This window comes from Oncorhynchus keta, chromosome 9 (genome assembly GCF_023373465.1).
Source record: "Oncorhynchus keta strain PuntledgeMale-10-30-2019 chromosome 9, Oket_V2, whole genome shotgun sequence".
NCBI lineage: Eukaryota > Metazoa > Chordata > Actinopteri > Salmoniformes > Salmonidae > Oncorhynchus > Oncorhynchus keta.
The window spans coordinates 43362612-43381845 of record NC_068429.1 but is presented as its reverse complement, the minus strand read 5'-3'; the positions used below and the strand labels follow the sequence as shown (position 1 = coordinate 43381845).

At 42.6% G+C, this 19234-nt stretch overlaps 1 protein-coding gene and 1 long non-coding RNA gene across 13 annotated transcripts; both read left to right on the top strand.

Moving 5' to 3' along the window:
* Positions 1-691: 691 nt before the first annotated feature.
* On the top strand, positions 692-18238 carry LOC118387892 (proline-serine-threonine phosphatase-interacting protein 2-like). Of its 4 annotated transcripts, none has more exons than XM_035776710.2 (15): positions 692-853; positions 1772-1872; positions 8529-8603; positions 9400-9434; positions 9570-9676; positions 9948-10010; positions 13059-13157; positions 14390-14435; positions 14567-14646; positions 15521-15619; positions 15811-15907; positions 16160-16244; positions 16340-16371; positions 16564-16605; positions 16748-18238. In XM_035776710.2, exons 1-14 carry the CDS (start codon positions 821-823, stop codon positions 16596-16598), a joined length of 987 nt encoding a protein of 328 aa, XP_035632603.1. In that variant the 5' UTR covers positions 692-820; the 3' UTR covers positions 16599-16605; positions 16748-18238. The 4 variants fall into 4 exon arrangements, with proteins under 4 accessions (XP_035632603.1, XP_035632602.1, XP_052381906.1 ...); XM_035776709.2 differs by having other exon boundaries at positions 16340-16376; XM_035776711.2 differs by having other exon boundaries at positions 717-853; positions 1777-1872; positions 16340-16376.
* On the top strand, positions 4211-8022 carry LOC127931862 (uncharacterized). 9 transcript variants are annotated; one of them, XR_008143364.1, is made up of 4 exons: positions 4211-5279; positions 5343-5594; positions 5910-6063; positions 6127-8022. It is a non-coding gene; the product is annotated as an uncharacterized LOC127931862 (long non-coding RNA). The 9 variants fall into 9 exon arrangements; XR_008143359.1 differs by having other exon boundaries at positions 4212-5279; positions 5343-5622; positions 5938-6063; XR_008143363.1 differs by having other exon boundaries at positions 4213-5279; positions 5343-5622; positions 6001-6098; positions 6162-8022.
* Positions 18239-19234: the final 996 nt, after the last annotated feature.

The window sequence follows — 19234 nt, the reverse complement described above, 5'->3', positions numbered from 1 at the left end:
TTAAGGCAATAAATAGGCCATGGTGGTGAAGTAATTACAATATAGCAATTAAAACTAGAATGGGAGATGTGGAGAAGATGAATGTGCATGTAGAGATACTGGGGTACAAAGGAGCAATATAAATAAATACAGTATGGGGATGAGGTAGATAGATGGGCTGTTTACAGATGGGCTATGTACAGGTGCAGTGATCTGTGAGTTGCTCTGACAGCTGGTGCTTAAAGCTAGTGAGGGAGATATGAGTCTCAAGCTTCAGTTATTATTTTTTTTGCAGTTCGTTCCAGTCATTGGCAGCAGAGGAAGGAAAGGCGACCAAAGGAGGAACTGGCTTTGGGGGTGGCCAGTGAGCTAAACCCACTGGAGTGCGTGCTATGAGTGGGTTCTGCTATGGTGCTATTATTACAGTAGTTTGTATCACTTCTGTATGTCAGCTTGTAAATGAGGATGTTTAACTATTCTCCAGATATATCCCAATTTCATCATATCTATTAAAAGCATATTTACAAGAGAATGGTATAAATACAGATACAAGAGGAACCAAGAGGCAATATAATATATGAATTGGCAGACTCGGAGGTCCTTTCTTCTCCTGCTCATCTGCTTGTGACCACCAAGTGGCACCAAATCCAACAGAATCTATCTTGCTCGTAGGTCGGTGGGAGTCTCTCGGTCGTTAGGACCCAGAGAAGGAGTTTAGTGCTCCGTTGCGGTATGTGTGGAGTCGTGAACGCACCCTCCATTGAGAAGTTCGTCAGTCACTCATACGGTGGTAGCAAGCTGCGGAATTTGAAGAGTTCTACTGCCGTTATTCTTGTCTACAATGAGAGAACTTCACTTTAAGGATTGCTTTTGGGTGAGTACAAATGTGATTGCAGAGCTATTTGTTTTTAGAGATATAAATGTGATTTTCAAGTTATGCAAATGTGTTCTTTCATTTATAAGGGTGTAAACACAACATAAGCCTACGCAATAATAGAACAGGTCTATCTATGTCTATTTGTTAAGTAATTTAAACTTTTTTAGAATATTACATACCGCATGGATTTGGTTCTGGTCCTTTTGAAAACCTTGTAATGTCTCGATGCAAATCAGAATGGCAGGTTTCAGGAGTGTACCCCATACAGTGTAGGCTATATCAATGCAGGAAATGTAAAACTTGTAAAGTATTTGAGGTTTAAAAAGTCTTCTGTAGTTGGTCATTTCATCTCATTTGATTTTACCATAAGTAAACTGTAAACTGACAAAAACGTCCATTAATTGCAATCCACATAATAATTCACATATGCTGTTGCTGCAGGATTATTTTCCTGCTGTAGCGAACTGGCTCAAATTGAATCATTCTACATCTGTAGGCCTACTGTACCTTTCAAATCACATGTGGTTAAAATGATTATGCCATTCTCTCATGCAGACATACATTACAGGTAACTTCAACTGCAGTTTAGCACACAAAAAAAACACCAATTTATACATGCTCACAAAATACCTCTATTGCTTCATTACTGTTTTCTGTATTGTTTCTATTGTTTGATGTATCGTGTGCTGTATGTAGCCCATTGGGAGTCTTTTACATTATGGATCATTTTGGTTGGAGCACTTTGGGGGTGTTCTCACTGAATTTTTGGAATGGAGTTGTTTCCTAGATAGACTGTTAAATGGCAATGCAGTGAGGTGTATAGGGGTTCAAATGACCACTACTGGGAGGGTGTGAGAGGCACTCCATGGTGTGCCGTGATTACGTATTGCTTTTCCACATTCCCAAAATTGCCAGAACAGGGATTTCACCGGCACTGGGGGCTATGACAGTATCATCCAGCACCTCAATGATGGCAAGAAGACATGCAAGGAGATAGAAGACTTCATGAAAGCCAGGTGAGAAGCCATGTAAGATATCATCCAATAGAAACCATGCATTGAATCCTCAGATTACACTGTTAAAAATGAAGTGCTTTGCAACACTAACTAGTGCCCAACTGAACTGGCACCACCTTAAAGAAAATCTTTGCTGCTATTGAAACATAGGGTAGTGAAACATTCATCCTGAGGGGTTATGGAATATGGCGTGTTGTAGCACCACATAATCAAGAGTTGTGCCACACCTTGCCATAGCCTGGGAGCACTAACCCGGAAAAGTTTGAAATGATTGCATTTCGAGTCCTATGTGGTGAAGAATTAGATTACTTCTCTTTTGGTGTCGTTTCCTCTCTCTAAATCTTCTAAAACACTATTGTGGTGTTTCAAATCCTGTCTAGTAGGGTTGTGCGGTATCCAGATATTCATAACGTTATACAGTCCTTTGATTTAGAGTATTACTGGCTTAGTAAGTGGAGTCAAAAATGCAAAAAAGCTCATTGAGCGTCTAGTACCAGAATGCTAACCAAATTAGCACAAGTAATTGCGATTTTCCTTGAAGGCTGATAGCTAAATATGCTAACAAGCACAAACGAAAATAAATAAATTGCAAAGATAGTCAATCCAACTCATAAAGTTATCAATATATAGGTAAGGTATTTTTTGGTGAGTTTGGACATTTACAAGCGAATGTGAACGAGAGACATTGTGCAAATGAACAAAATTTTGACTCATGCTTGTCTGAAGGAAGAACAGTACTGACTCTGAAGCAGCATGTGTTCACACTGTACTATGCTCGGAGCAGACAGGCCAAGAACGAAGAGGAGAAAAAACACAAGGAAATCGAGCAGTGGCAGCTGTACAGATAACTCACCCAAAGGGCTCTGACTTCTCAAACAAGGAAGAAAGCGAACACTATAAATTAGGGGTCGAGTTAATGCAGGATTCTGCATATTTCACGCAGGATTTCTTTTGTTACTCATAAGAAATATCTTGCTGCGTTTTATAAACGAAGATCTAGAATGCTTCTTGTCATTTCTGCTCGGCATCAGACTAATTTTGTGCTTCAGTTGCACTTTCCACTCGGATGAGAATTCACAAACGGGCTTTCTGTCAGCAGACAGCGCTCTGACTAGGGTGACCACAATTAAAATACCCTAATGCGGGATAACGGGATAATTTAGTGGGACATTTGCAGTATAGTGTAGCCTGCACCTGAATATGTTTTTCACACACACAAAAATCTCCCTCCCTCTGCAACGAGCAAGCCTCCCACAAAATGTTGTGATCCAGAAATGAGAGACTGGTTGTTTTATGACAATCTGGGAATATGTGGCCAAGGAAACATTTCTGGTTGGTCTTAGTTAGGGAGACTTTTAAAACGGGCTTGAGTAAAGTAGCAGCAAATATGTTGAATGAGCATTGAGAGTTTGACAAAATTATCTTATTCTTCAGTCTAATACGGCTATTTACTTACTTTTGTAGCTTTTCGTTAGACGCACACTTTTTGTAAGTACCGGTAGTTAACTGTCTTCTCCAAGTTCAACTGGAATTTAGCCTAAAAGGATTTGACACATGTGATTTGTTGACGATAAGACACTGGCCTATGTAAATATCGGATCTCATCAATGATTGGAGAAGTATTTGTCACCAGCACCACATCCTCATGATGTAATATCATGTCATAAGCGCAAAGTGACCACAAAAGAGAGGTTGGAATGTAAATTCTCATCGAATTAGTAGGAAGTCTGAATGAAATACGGAACAAATCTATCTCATTTAGATTAGTGGTATTTTCATTTGTTGATCAAATGTGGCACATAATTGTTTGGTTGCGGGACAAAGGAACGACATGCAGGACTGTCCCGCACAATCCGGGACATGTGGTCACCCTAGCTCTGACTGATGTGTAGCTACTTTTCTCCAATAGTTTTCTCGGTGTAGCTAGCCTACTTTTCTCCGGTAAAAACTTGAAAATATACAAATGTATTGAAAAACTTCAAATAAATAGTTTCAATGGTATTGAAAAACAATCCAATGGCTATTTCCAAATACCTCAGTATACGGTATATACGATATACCGCCTAAGCCTACTGTCTCGTGCAGAAATAGTTTCCAAATGCTGTAAATGGGTATCCCTTTTCTTAGTGTATATTCACTGCTCTTATATGGCATGTTGACAAACTCTACAGCAATCCCAAAAGTTCAAATGCACATTACGCTTTAACATAGGACACAAGATTGTCTTGTGAAAGAACAAATTAATACGTTTGTCCAGAACGGTAATTCATTTGTACAAAATTGCTTTTTCAACACATGATTCTGAAGCTTCAAATGCGTTCTTTTTCTTTGCAAATGATCAAATGACAACTTGAACAGGTCTTTCATATTTTTATATTCATAAAGAAAGTTCAAAGATCTCTAAGCTATTTTTCATATTAATATTCTTCAAAAGTAACAGAAATGTAGAATTATATTGTATATCAATGGGGGGAAAAGGCATGCAAGGACTACTTATGTGACCATTAGCACTTAAACAAAACTTCAGACCAGGGCTCATGTCATCCATTACGTTAATGTCTCAGACCTGAGTCTTTATGTTCAGTGGATTGAATGACAGTAGAGTTAAGATGATGATATGATTGACAGCTGACAATTCAGTTGGCACGAGTTTGTGAGTCTTGTCTTCGCTGGCTTTGGTAAGGATCGTCAGTAGGCGCTACAGCAGTTAGCATCCATGAATGGGGTAGGCCAATGCTAGAGCAGGCTACATTTGCAGTGGCTATTTACTGTAGCGTATATCATGTGGGTCATACATCAAATAATAGATACAGCTCATAAAGTTACCAGGCAAACAAGCCAGCAGTATTAACTGAAAAGCCTGCCGTAATTTAAAACAAGTGCACGAAAGGTGCAAAACTGCAAACAATGACATGTGGCATCATGAAAACTCATCAAAATTGCTATTAAGCTTTAGTGGCTGATATTCTACACAAAACCCATGTTCTCATTGAGTGAATTCCTTTTATGTTTCCTTCCTTAACGTGAAAACATTTTGTACTCACATTTTCATTGACACATACTTCCTTGGATTGTTTTGGAGAGTTTAATCTGAGCGTCTGGTGTGAAGGACCAACAAACGTGGCAGTTTTTTTACTCGTCCATAGAGTTTGCTGTTCGGGCACACCTTCCACGAATGCCCCCTCTCCACCTCCATGCCTCAGACTTGGGGGATTTCTGAACAGTACGGCAGCACAATGTTTGTATCAGGACTCAGGATAAGACCCAGATGCAGAGAGTTTGAATCACAGATGTTTAATAACAAAACAGGGGGCAGGCAAACTACAGGCTCAGGGCAGGCTGAGGTCAGTAAACCAGGGCAGAGTCAGTAAGGTACAGAACAGCAGGCAGGCTCAGGGCAGGCTGAGGTCAGTAATCCAGGGCAGAGTCGGTAAGGTACAGAACAGCAGGCAGGCTCAGGGCAGGCTGAGGTCAGTAATCCAGGGCAGAGTCAGTAAGGTACAGAACAGCAGGCAGGCTCAGGGCAGGCAGAGGTCAGTAAACCAGGGCAGAGTCAGTAAGGTACAGAACAGCAGGCAGGCTCAGGGCAGGCTGAGGTCAGTAATCCAGGGCAGAGTCAGTAAGGTACAGAACAGCAGGCAGGCTCAGGGCAGGCTGAGGTCAGTAATCCAGGGCAGAGTCAGTAAGGTACAGAACAGCAGGCAGGCTCAGGGCAGGCTGAGGTCAGTAATCCAGGGCAGAGTCAGTAAGGTACAGAACAGCAGGCAGGCTCAGGGCAGGCAGAGGTCAGTAAACCAGGGCAGAGTCAGTAAGGTACAGAACAGCAGGCAGGCTCAGGGCAGGCTGAGGTCAGTAAACCAGGGCAGAGTCAGTAAGGTACAGAACAGCAGGCAGGCTCAGGGCAGGCTGAGGTCAGTAAACCAGGGCAGAGTCAGTAAGGTACAGAACAGCAGGCAGGCTCAGGGTAGGCAGAGGTCAGTAAACCAGGGCAGAGTCAGTAAGGTACAGAACAGCAGGCAGGCTCAGGGTAGGCAGAGGTCAGTAAACCAGGGCAGAGTCAGTAAGGTACAGAACAGCAGGCAGGCTCAGGGTAGGCAGAGGTCAGTAAACCAGGGCAGAGTCAGTAAGGTACAGAACAGCAGGCAGGCTCAGGGCAGGCTGAGGTCAGTAATCCAGGGCAGAGTCAGTAAGGTACAGAACAGCAGGCAGGCTCAGGGCAGGCAGAGGTCAGTAAACCAGGGCAGAGTCAGTAAGGTACAGAACAGCAGGCAGGCTCAGGGCAGGCTGAGGTCAGTAATCCAGGGCAGAGTCAGTAAGGTACAGAACAGCAGGCAGGCTCAGGGCAGGCTGAGGTCAGTAATCCAGGGCAGAGTCAGTAAGGTACAGAACAGCAGGCAGGCTCAGGGCAGGCTGAGGTCAGTAAACCAGGGCAGAGTCAGTAAGGTACAGAACGGCAGGCAGGGTCAGGGCTGGCAGAATGATCAAAACCGGAAGAACTAGAAAACAGGGACGAGAGAGAACAGGAGTACGTGACAAAACACGCTGGTAGGCTGGACGAGACAAGACGAACGAACTGGCAACAGACAAACAGAAAGCACAGGGGAAAATGGGCGACACCCGGTGGAGGGGTGAAGACAAGCACACGACAGGTGAAACAGATCACGGTTGTGACAGTTTGAAGTTTTCATTTTGCCTTTAATCTAAACCTTTGCCTTTAAATAGGGGGTCCAAATTCATCATACGGTACGTGACTGTGTGGTTGAATGGGTAAAATTCCAAAGAAATTGGAGGTTCGGGGGTTCAATTGCTTCTTCTGCCTTTCCAACTTTCACTCCATAATAACGATGGAATTTCGCCTCCTCCAAAATCTCCCTAGGCCCTATTCAGACTTGAGATAAGTTGATTTAACATGACTTGAATCCATGTTTTATTGAGTCCATGCTAGGTCTACTTATCTCAAGTCTGAATCGGGCCACATGTGCTCAGTATAACAAGGGCGGTTGAGCACAACCGTTTAGTCGGTTGTTACTGACATTACTCTCAGTTGGCTGAGGTCATTAAGGCAGTGTTTTGACAAGCAGGACCCGGGTTCACATCCACCTCACATGAATCCCAGTGATGAAGGACCATTTTACACATTACCTCATGGTACCTCTGCTATAACTTAGATTGCCCTAAACATTTTGATTGTAACAATATTTATCATCATCTTACAATGGGTCCTGGCAAACGTAGCCCATAATTAGTGCCACGGTCTATCCTAGAATAGGTATTCAATTCCCAGTGTCTTCTTTAAAATGTTGATTAAAATATTGACTGAAAATCATCATTTATCAATATTTATGCCATAAACCATTTGCAATTTAAAACCATCAGATTGGATGCGAGACAATCTGCCAAAACATACTTTTTATGTGTTGATGCTGACTTTTTTAGTCTCTCTATTTTGTTAACAGTGTACTACAGAGAATATGCTCTGGAAAAGAGACTATGAATGCCACGGTTCTGTTATAGGTGACAGCGCCCACAGGCTCTGCTGCCATGTCGTTCTCGTTGTTGTCTGTTTGTTTTCACCGAATATCAGCAATGTGTTGTTGTCGGCTGACCTTTTCAAAGGGCATTGAGGATTCGTTCCACGACACAGAAGTAAGATAAGGAAGTCATTTAAGGGATGATGCCCGAGAAGCTGGCGTTTGGAGGATATAATGGCACGGGTGTTGTTAGGCCCGAGACAAAGTGGTTCCAAGTAGAACTATTTGGGGTTCCAGGTGGAACCCTCCGTAGAGAAGGGTTCTACCTGCAACCACAAAGGGTTCTTCAAGGGGTTATCCTATGGGGATAGCCAAAGAACCCTTTAAGGTTCCAGATAGCACCAAGTTACTGTGTAGTACACCACACGATTTGAAGGGGGAGAATTTCCCCCTAATCTAAATAGACACCTTTCCTGACCAACTGATACAGCATAGCTCACCAAAGTTCATATTATGAATAATTTCAATGTTTGATTTTGTTGTCTCTGTAACGAGTGCGCTGAGAGTCGGGAAGCAAGTACAGGGAGTGTTTTAATAAGTAAACAAACAAAACAATTAACACGAAACACAAACAACACATGAAACAGAGTCAATAACACCCGAGGAAAGAACCAAAGGGTTGTGATGGAGTCGAGGTGAGTGTCACGCTGGTGCGCTTGACGATGTTGACAGGTGTGCGGGATAATCAGCAGCCTGACGACCTAGAGGCCGGAGAGGGAGTACAGTTGAGCCGGCTGGGGCGCAGGAACCTGCCAGACCGGCTGAGGCAGGGGAGCCTGGCGATCCGGCTGAGGCATGAAAGCCCGAGGAGCCGGCTGAGGCAGGGGAGCCGGTAGCGGCTCCCGGACCGGCCGTCATTTACACTGACACAAAAATAGATATATATATATATCATATTGAAAGATAGAAAGTGTGGTTTTGCAAATATATTGCAGTCATATGTATAATTTATTTTAGAAAAAAGCAGTTGAATTTTCTTTATCTCATGGACACTAGGACCCTTCGGTGGTGCAAATCTTCACACTATAGCCACATTTTCTCTCATGCACATGTTGTAGATAACATTTGTGAACTGTTTACCTTGTTGAATGCACCTCTGAAGAGATGTGTTTGGTCATCTTTCAGAGCATCCATAGAGGAGAAGTATGCCAAAGAGCTACTGGGTCTCTCCAAGAAGGTGTGTGGGTGCAATGAGATGAAGTAAGTCCGTCTGTTATCCATGCTCTAGTCGATATTGCTTGCCATCAGTCAGACACTGTGAAAATGTATACAGAAATCATTTGAAAGGCCTGCTATTGAAGGTAGAGATGCCCTTGTAATGGGCTTTGTTGAAAGCCCTTAAAAGCCATCACATAACATGTTTAATATCCTTCTTATTACCCTGGTGCCAATCTGTCTCAAACAAGACAAGTAAATGCAAACTTTGCAGTGAATTCAGAAAGGTTTTCAAGACGCCTTTTTCCACATTAAAGCCTTATTCTAAAAATGGATGAAATAGTGTTTTTTCCTCCTTAGTCTATAGACCCGATAATGACGACGCAAAAACGTTTATTGTTCTGTTGTTGTTATATTTGGGTTGTTGATATTGCCTGGCATGCAGCCTTCAGATGGCACACTCGAAGGCTGTGGATCTGCCCACTGATAGCACTGTCTGAAGTTTCTTTGCGCTTTGTACGATGGTTTGCACGCTTCAACGGCTCATTGACCACGCAGCACTACACGCATTAGTGCATTTGTGTTACACGCTTGAATTACTGTTGGGGCCTTTTTCTGTCGACAAGGATTCTGTCAGTGGTTTCAGCTTGGTCACATGCTTCAAATGGTTTTGTGGTTAAGGCCTTTTCCGGTAAGGTGGGTGGGTGGGTGGGTGGGGGGGGGGTTAATTAATCAAACAGCTCATTCTCTTCATTCTTAGCTATTCTTTGTTATGTGAGGTCAGGTTGTTTTTCATAAATTCCATTTCATCATTTCACATCATTTGTGTGTGTTTTTTTAGCACACTGAAGAGATCGCTGGATGTGTTCAAACTGCGTAAGTGTTGCAGTCACAACGATGGGCCTGATGATATATGATGATGACTGTGCTATGAGTTGGTCTTTCCATGGGATGTGTGTTGTGTCATCCACATAATTTACTCATTCACTCAAACCCTCTTTTACAACATAGAGACTGAACATGTGAGTTTGTCACACCTACAACTGGCACACACAATGAGGGATGAGGCAAAAAAACTTGAGGACTTCAGGGAGAGACAGAAAGAGGCAAGGAAAAAGGTACCATTGCATTCTATCGACTACTTAAACCCCTGAAATAAATGTAGGACATTTAAAACATCTTTAGTTACTTATAGACCTAATAACGCATTGCTAATACAGTGCACTCTGCTTAATAGTGAATGCGTTTATAGTGATCAACCACTTATAACTGCTTACATCGAATCGTCCTGCATGGATGTGACAATGCGCACTGTAATTGCAAATCAGGGATTTATCATCTCTATCGTCTTAGGTACAGTATAATATCTTTGACACTTCTTCTTCGCAGGTTGAACAACAGATGGATGCCCTACACAAACAGAGGGCCACTCAGTTCAAGAAAACCATGGAGGTAAGCTGGAGAACTTTCCTATATTATTAGTCAAACCACCAGTTATCATCCATTCTGTCATCTAAAGTCATGTCTAGTTTCAGTCATCATGTTACCAAAATGTGAAACAGACTATTGTAATATAAGTCATCCTTCCTCAACAGCCATGAGAAGTGAATAAGGGGGGAACCTCTCAAATAAATAGGAAGTTACATTATATGTACTGAGGCACCTCGAATGAAGGGGAAGTTATTATAAGTTAGTACATTTTGGCCTCCAGGGTGGCGCAGTGGTTAAGGGCGCTGTACTGCAGCGCCAGCTGTGCCACCAGAGACTCTGGGTTCGCGCCCAGGCTCTGTCGTAACCGTCCGCGACCGGGAGGTCCGTGGGGCGACGCACAATTGGTCTAGAGTCGTCCGGGTTAGGGAGGGTTTGGCCGGTAGGGAAATCCTTGTCTCATCGCGCACCAGTGACTCCTGTGGCGGGCTGGGCACAGTGCGCGCTAACCAAGGTCGCCAGGTGCACAGTGTTTCCTCCGACACATTGGTGCGGCTGGCTTCCGGGTTGGATGGCGCTGTGTTAAGAAGCAGTGCGGCTTGGTTGGGTTGTGTATCGGAGGACGCATGACTTTCAACCTTCGACCTTCGTCTCTCCCGAGCCCGTACGGGAGTTGTAGCGATGAGACAAGATAGTAGCTACTAAAACAATTGGATACCACGAAATTGGGGAGAAAAAAGGGGTAAAATAAAAAAAGTGAGTACATTTTATTATTACATACAGTGCCTTCAGAAATTATTCACACCCCTCGACTAGTTCCACATGTTGTTGTGTTACAGCCTGAATTTAAAATGGATTAAACAGAGATTTTTTTGTCACTGGCCTACAGACGATACCCCATAGTGCCTTGCGATGGAGGATACCACGCTCATCCAAGTTGAGCTTGTCTCACTCTGGAAGAAGACATCTGCTTTTCGTGTTGAATGTTTCCGGTTCTTGCCCTTTTTGGTTTTGAACTTGACAGTTTGTGTTCCATCACTGGGCCGATGCTCTCACCTTCTCTTTGTGCCTGTCACCACCTCTGCTTTTGAGAAAGGCATGATGGATCTGGTTTCTGTAGGCTGTGAAGGTCGGTGCACAGTACAAGTAATCGCGGAACTTTACTGTGATTGACCAGTACAGGGCTAGAAACTCACATTTTCCTGAGTGGAAATGGTAGTTTTTCTCAGGTGCAGTCAAGGTCGGAGATGCATAGGCTATCATACGCAGTTTTTTGTGTGTCTTGTTTCTGATACAACACAGCTCCTAAACCTTTGTCTGACGCGTCTGTGTGAATGATAAACGGCTTTGAGAAGTCTGGGAAACAGAGCACAGGAGGCTGTACTAAGCGGTCTATCAGCCGCTCCATTATCCGTTGAAGCGTATCAGTCCACGTCATTGATTTGTGTCTGCCCTTTGTCTGCCGTTTCTTTGCTTTGTTGTGTGTACCTGTAACTTCTTCAGGAGACATTGTGAGCAGGTTGTAGAGGGGGCTAGCAATGCGTGAGAAGTCTTTGATGCATTGCCTATAGTAGCTCAGCAACCCCGTGGTTCCTCTGAGCTCTTCTCGTGTACTTGGTGTTTTGTCCTTCAGAGCTCTGACTGCTGCAGTATCAGTTGGATCGATTTTGCTTCCCTCGGGCAGACACTATTCTCCCTAAAGAGAGATCCCTCCGCTGTGAATATCTCACACTTTCTGGGCTTCAGCTTTATCCCATAAACTCTTAGTCTCTGTCGTACTTTTCTAAGGATGTCGATATGGTTCTCAAAGGTCTCGCTGAAGACGAGGTTGTCGTCCAGATACAGGATACAGATCTCATCTGTCAAGCCATCCAAACATTCCTCCATACAGCGCTGGAAGGCTGCGGGTGCATTCATGAGTCCAAACGGAATCCGAACCCACTCATACAGCCCCCAGGGGCTCACAAAGGCTGTCATGGGCTTGCTTTCCTTTGCAATGAACCCTTGGTTATATGCTTTTCCCTGATCCAAGAGTGAAAATCAGGAATGTCCTCCAAGGCTGTCTATGATATCCTGTACTCTGGGTATTGGCTGGCGGTCAGGGTGAGTCTTCCTGTTCAGCTCCCTGTAGTCTGTGCACAGTTGTAAGCTACCGTCCTTTTTCCTTACACATACAACTGGGGAAGAGTAAGGAGAGTTGGACTTCTCCACCCAACCCTGTGCTATCAGGTCATGCACGTAGTCTTTTACCATTCGTCTCTGTGTGCAGTATTTCCGGTGTTCAGCCCAGAGTTCATTTTGCCGTTCTCTAGAACAGTAGAGTGTTTTCTTACAGGATGGGCACTGTTGCAGTGCATGGCCCTTTTCTCTCATTCCACAGGTTGTACAGTGTTGGGACGTGTCTGTGTGACTGATTACTCCCTGTTCCACAGGGGCAACCTGTCTTCGTTTTAAAGGAACCTCTTTGGTTGGCCTTGTTTCTTCTAAACCGACAGCCTGCCAGGATGTGGTCGCTGCTCCCACATCTGCAGCAGTGCTGGCAGTACTTCTCTGATCTGCTCTGATGGCAGTGGAAGCCCCCTTCTCATATGGGCACGTTTTGGGGTTGCATAGTATCGCTGTGGTGCATATCTCTGCTAGAACTGTGCTGTTTCTCTCACCCTTGGTCTGTGTTGGAACCGGGATACTTTACCTGTGGTTCATATCGCTGTTGATGTAACTGGACAGTTTCTCCCATCCGTCCCAGACCACGAGCTGGCCAGTGCTGCTGCGGGTGGTGGGGGATATTGCTGCAGTATGAACACAGGTTGTTAAATGGGTTCTATGGTTTGTGAGACTTCAGCACTCAAGGTCTTTAACACCCATCATATCAGACCTCAGTTTTCTTTTCCTATGGTAGCAGCAATTGACAGAACCAACACTGTGGTAGTTGACTTCAAAAACAAGTGACAATGTTTTAGAGACTTTCCTGTTGTCAGTCATTCAGTGAAGAATAGCAAAGTCAGTGAAGTGTTTTCACACATTCAGACGTGTAACCCCACTTCCCCTGTTATTCCATGTCGTTGACCAAAGTCAAAGAAGACATATGAGCAAAAGTGTCGAGACAAAGAGGAAGCAGAACAGAACATGAACCGAAATGCAAGCACCAGTAACGCCAAGCAGCAGGAAAAGGTAAGCTTCAGAGGAACGGACCACACATTGTCCCGGAGGCAAAGTTTCAAACCCTGACTGCACCACTTTCCATTCTATGTCCTTCTCCTCTATCTCCCCCATCTCCATAACTTATTCACTGTATAAAAAATATATTTAAAAAAACATGAACGTGGCAGTGCAGTCAAAATTGTGGTTTTCCTGTTTTAAAACAATATTTGAACACAATGGGGTCGAAACACTCTGAATTTGTGAAAATCATGATAATGCTCTTTTAGTGCTTTTTGAAAGAAAAAAAACACTTGAAATTTCAGCCTGTTCAAGTGGGATGGTATTTTTGTCCCACAGCATGTCATCCCAATCTGATCTGATTATTCTGAGCAATGAGCAGTCATCTTTCATTTGCATTTACACCAATGCATTGTTGAATACTCGTTTGTGATTGGCTTGAAGGGCATTCTAGACCGTGCATTATTTCCCTTCTAATGCTGCCAAGCAACACGGTAGAATTCAATGGCTATATTTCATTCTTTACATGTTCTATGTTTGGACTGCTTTTGAAAGCAAAAGTCAAATAAAATAAAAAAAACTAATTGGCATTGTTTAATGGGATTCGTCATTCATTATTTTCCATAGAACGAATAGCCCCACATGAATTATCTCTTACATGTATCCTGCTACTTTGAAGGGATAAGTGGGGTAGGCTCTAGTCTAGAGTCCTCCAAACAGGGCTGTGTATGTCAATATACTGTGTTCGCTTTTGTATCAACATGCCCACACAATCAGACTGAGCATTTCAACGGCAAAAGGAGGCTCAGGGAAATAAATGATAAAAAGAAAAGCATATTTTGTGTTTTATTTTTGTGAACTAAACACACAGTGATTTATTAGACATACAGTGATGATTTAAACATGTCATTAAAAAGACTGCTTGGGGGCTTTAAAAAGAAACAAAAATGCTGGCGACACTAAAGGAGCTGAGTGAGCCATGAGAATCTGTTGAGCTAAGGAAACAGCAGGCCTATTTTGACCACGGGAATTAGACCGCAAGAATTAGGCCTACACTGACCACAGGAAGAACACGGCTATCGAGCTTGTACACCGTTTATGAAGTGGACATGTTCCAATATGACGACATACTTTTACTGTATACTTAAAACAACACAAAATAAGTAAAGTAACGACCTGAACGCAAGGAAGGGTTACATAAAGTACCGAATATGTCCTCAGTGTTTTTCTTTGTCCTCTTTCAGCTATTTGCGAGAGCAAATCAAGCAAAAATGAATGCAGAGGTATCTGGTAAGAATGACAACCTTATTATCCCTTTTGACTCTTGTCCATCATAAACAGGGGAAACCACAAATCATCATCTAGGTTATGTGCTGATAGTATGGTCTCCAAAGATGTATGTTCTCTGATTGGAATCCCAGACAGGCTATACATGCAGAATGTGACTGCGCTGGGAAGAATCAGGGAGGACTGGCAGAAGGAGCATGTCAAAGCATGCGAGGTAAGGGCCAGAAAGCATCAGAGTATTTTTGTTGGTTTGTTAGTTGAATACTGTATTACTTGTACATTATTTGTAATATTTGTACTATGCCGGACAAGAAGGAAACCGCTCAGGGATTTCGCCATGAGGCCAATGGCAACCGTTACAGAGTTTATTGACTGTGATAGGAAAAAAGCAGAGGATGGATCAACAACATTGTAGTTACTCCACAATACTAACCTAATTGACTGAGGGAAAAGAAGGAAGCCTGTACAGCAGTGTATCCTAACCTCGGTCCTCGGGAACCCAAGGGGTGCACATTTAGTTTTTTTGCCCTAACTCTACACAGCTGATTCAAATGATCAACGCTTAATGATTAGTTGATTATTTGAATCAGCTGTATAGTGCTAGTGCAAAAATCAAAACGCAACCCCTTGGAGTCCCGAGGACGAGGACCGAGTTTAGGAAACCCTGTTGTACAGAATAAAACGTTTCCAAAACATGTATCCTCTTTATAACAGGGCACTAAATTAATACTGGGAAAAACATGTGGCAATGCAATTCACTTTTTGGGCAAATGTCGAACAATCCAGGTGTGGAAAGCTCTTAGAGACTCACACTGCTGTAATCGCTGCCAAAGGTGCTTCTACCAAGTATTGTCTCAGGATTGTAAATACTGATGTAAGCGCGTTTTTGATGTATTTTATTTTCACTAAATTTGCTGACATTTGTAAAAACATGTTTACACTTTGTCGTTAGGGGTATTGCGTGTAGATTGGTGAGAATAAAAAAAAAAATATTGAATCCATCTTGAATTCAAGCTGTAACAACAAAACAACAAAAATGAATACTTTTTGAAGGCACCGTATACCATTTAGTGCTCTGTTACATCCAGGTATTTGAGGAGCAGGAAGTTGAGAGGATTAACACTCTAAGGAACATGGTGTGGACTCATCTCAACCAGCTCTCCCAGCAGTGTGTCACCAGCGATGAGGTAAAGTCACACTTCAAATGCTTTATTTCCTAGGGACTCATCAAGGTGCAATCTGCAGTAGTTACTTACTGGTAGTCAATGTTCATTTTTTTGTTGTTGTAAATGATACGCAAAGAATAGCGTGAAGGATTGTGGCTGTAAGGGACCTTCCATATAGCTTGTTTCTAACTTTGTTTTGTCTGTGTGTTCAGCTATATGAGGAAGTGAGGAAGTCTCTTGAACATTGCGACATACAGGAGGACATTGAACACTTTGTAAACCTCAGACGGACTGGGGATAAACCACCAGGTACAGTTTCTCACCCTTCACGGGTCCGCTTTGTCATCCAAAGAAAACAACAGACACATTACAGTACATTATAGGTCATCTTAAGGGCTACAATGAAAATCAGACTCTTTTTTTTTGTGTGTCATCCTTGATTCTTTTATGTAGGCATTAGCCTTGTTATTCGTGTCCGGGCCCCACTCCTTGACAGTCTAGTTGTTTATTGGAGTTGTACTCACTACTCACCCCCTGACCTGCTCGGTCCTCACTTCTCAGCTCCTATTCTGTATGATAACTTCTACGGCAGTCAGAGGGTCCCCGTAGCACCATCAGTCACCCAAATGGCTCCATCTATTACCAGGTGAGTGTGATTTTATCAATAAATGTTTGTTTGTTTTTAATCGTAATTCTCATCATGTCATGTCGATTTCTATTTTGTCTGTTTGTGAACATCAGGAGACCATTGCCTAATCCAACCAACACCGGAGGTGAGGTATATGTTAAAAAATGACTGAGATATTTCGATATTATGACAAAGTTGTCAGATGTAATCCATCCTTGAAAATATGAACAAACTGTTCTTTGTTTTCCATTGAATGACCTGCCACTGTCTGTTTGTTTATTTATTTGTGTTTTGACTTCCTCTGCTGTCGGTGATTTGATCAACTCAACTGCATTAGATCCCGATCGAGCCTACAGTGTTATACAATACTAGCACACGGGTAAGTCGTGTATTCTTCAGTATTACAGCTTCAGTCAAATGACCATTGTCATCACAATAAGTTTGAGCCCAGCTAAAACCATGGTTTTTTATTTTAATTTTTAATTTTTATTTATTTATTTTTTTACACTATTCGTTTCCAGTTATCTATGGGTATTGATATCGACTGCCTGGTGGAATGCTGAGTGTGGATCCCTTCAGTGATGGCTGTAAAGAGTGGACTTTGTGCTTTGTGCATTCAACAGTGACACCTTGACAAACTAATTCAGAAACACCACCAACGCTGACGTTAGTACAGCATGTTTTGATTATGTCATCATCATTGTGGTTTTATAGCTGTGTTATAAACAGTAAGGTTAAGTGTCATAGCTCATATACAATATATGTCAATTGGTAATATATTTAGGTTTTGTACAGTCTAAACCAGGAAATATTGTTAAAGCAAAAATAAAAGTAATCACTACAACTATTTGTTATTATTATTATTATTTATATTTTATTGGCCCATCCACCACCTCCCCTCTTCGGAGGACCAATATAATTGGACCAGAATACAACTTAAATGTACATCTACTGCACACACATCTTTCATACATGGCACTTCTCTCTTTCTTTTCTTTACAGTAATTACATAGCTGACATACATCACATTCAGATAGAAGGTACCCAAATGCATACGCTATACATTATGTATTGTGATTTTAGTCAGCTATTATAGAGCATGAGCTTTTAAACCCACCCCTCAGCTACTCTCAGTCCATCTCACCTATTTCCTTAAATTGCCCTCTTATGATTTCCATGTGCCGTATATTTTTCAACTGTGCTGTGATGTTTCACATAAATTCTGAACCTTTCTAATCGCATAGTATCTACAGATTGTAAAGTTAAAGATGAATATTTTTACAAAAAGTATTATGTTGTTGATAGATTTACTATTGCTTTCCAAATCTCCCAACAGTGCTATTTGTAGGGTTAATTTTAGGTAAATGTTGAGATTTTTTCTGCCATTTCTGAACCGGTGACCAGAAACAAGCTACACAGGGGCAATACTAGAATAAGTGATCTAATGAGTCTGTCTCTTCGCAGCAAACTCTGCAGAGCTGAGATGGTTGTATGCCCCATAGACATAGCATTCTGTTGGTGGCAAGAATTTTGTACAATAATTTCAATTGGAAAAACGTTGAACCAAGCGTTGTTTTTTGTATCCGTTTATAAACAATGTGCCATGGAATTGGCACATTGAAAATCTCTTCTCATCTATTTTGTAACCTGTATGGGGCTGCAGTCAACATTTTGGCCCTCAAATGAAACAGGAATATTTTTTATATTTATGACGATTCTTTTGGCCAATTTCGGTCTTTAATAAAGGGCAGACAAAACAAATTCTCAAATGTATGTGTAGGAATCTTGAATGATGATCATACTCTTGTTTGAATAACCTGCTACTACTATTATACTGACAGTATTGACATGTTTGATTGACATGATGAGCGGGACACTCCCCTACGAGGGCATACAGAGTAGGTGCCTCCCACACATTTCCTGCTCAAGGCTCTGAAAAAGGCGATTCATGACGAAATGTAAGCCTATTGTTTGTTTGTTTCATCAATAAATCGATATGATTTACGCAAAAACAGAGCGTTCCTTTCTCTTTATCCTCCCGGATGGTCACCAGTTGAAGTATACTGGGGTAAGAAATGCTTTTTGGAGGTTCCCTATCCACTCCTTAATTTTTTTGCGGTAATGCTGCAATCAGTTGGTTGTAATTGTGGATAGCGCAAAAAAAATGGTTAGCTGCATATGTGAAACAAAGATCATTCCTTTTTTTCTATAAATCATTTAAATTTGTATCAATTAGTATATTTGAGTTGAACCGTAATATTTGTTGTAACATTTGTCCTGTGTTTTCTGGAGGATGAAACTGGAATTGCAACCAGCTTTGTATGGCTTGTTTTAGAAAGGGAGGTTAGGTAAGTGAGTATTGAGGGTGTGGGAATGTCCATAGGGGGAGTAGCAGGGGGAGGGGGAGCAGGCAGCTGTCTAGTGGCTATTCAGCAGCCTGATGGTCTGAGGGTAGAAACTATTGGCCAGTCTTTCAGTTATTGCCATGGTGCTCCTGTCCTAGCTGTGTCTGTGATTGAAGCGGGGAGAACAGGGCATCGCTTGTGGTGGTTGGGGGGGGACAGGCCAAATTTCTTCAGCATCCTGAGGTTGAAGAATCGCTGTCATGCTTTCTACGCTAGACCACTTCAGCTTCTGAGATGGGTACGCCTAGGAATTTGAAGTTATTGACCGTCTCTTCGGCGGCCCCATTGAGGAGGATGAGGGACTGTTCAGCCTGGTTTGTCCTGAAGTCCACAATCAGCTTTTTTTATTTGCTCATGTTGAGGGAGATGTTGTTTACCTGGCACCGTGCCGTCAGAGTGCCTACCTCCCTGTAGGCTGTCTCATCATTGTTGGTGTTGTCAGCGAACTTGATGATGGAGTTGGAACTGTGTGAGGGCACGCAGTCATGGGTATACAGAGAATACGCACCCTTGTGGGGCCCACGTGTTGAGGATCAGTGTCGAGGAGGTAATGTTGCCTACCTCCACCACTTGGGAGCGGCCCGTCAGGAAGCCAGTACCCAA

What these genes read in the sequence shown, in the direction of transcription:
- LOC118387892 (XM_035776709.2), top strand. Translation starts at nt 821, where the DNA reads ATGAGAGAACTTCACTTTAAGGATTGCTTTTGG. An exon ending in GAAGACTTCATGAAAGCCAG is followed by an intron (nt 1,873 to 8,528) that starts GTGAGAAGCCAT and finishes GTCATCTTTCAG; the next exon opens with AGCATCCATAGAGGAGAAGT. An exon ending in AGAAAGAGGCAAGGAAAAAG is followed by an intron (nt 9,677 to 9,947) that starts GTACCATTGCAT and finishes TCTTCTTCGCAG; the next exon opens with GTTGAACAACAGATGGATGC.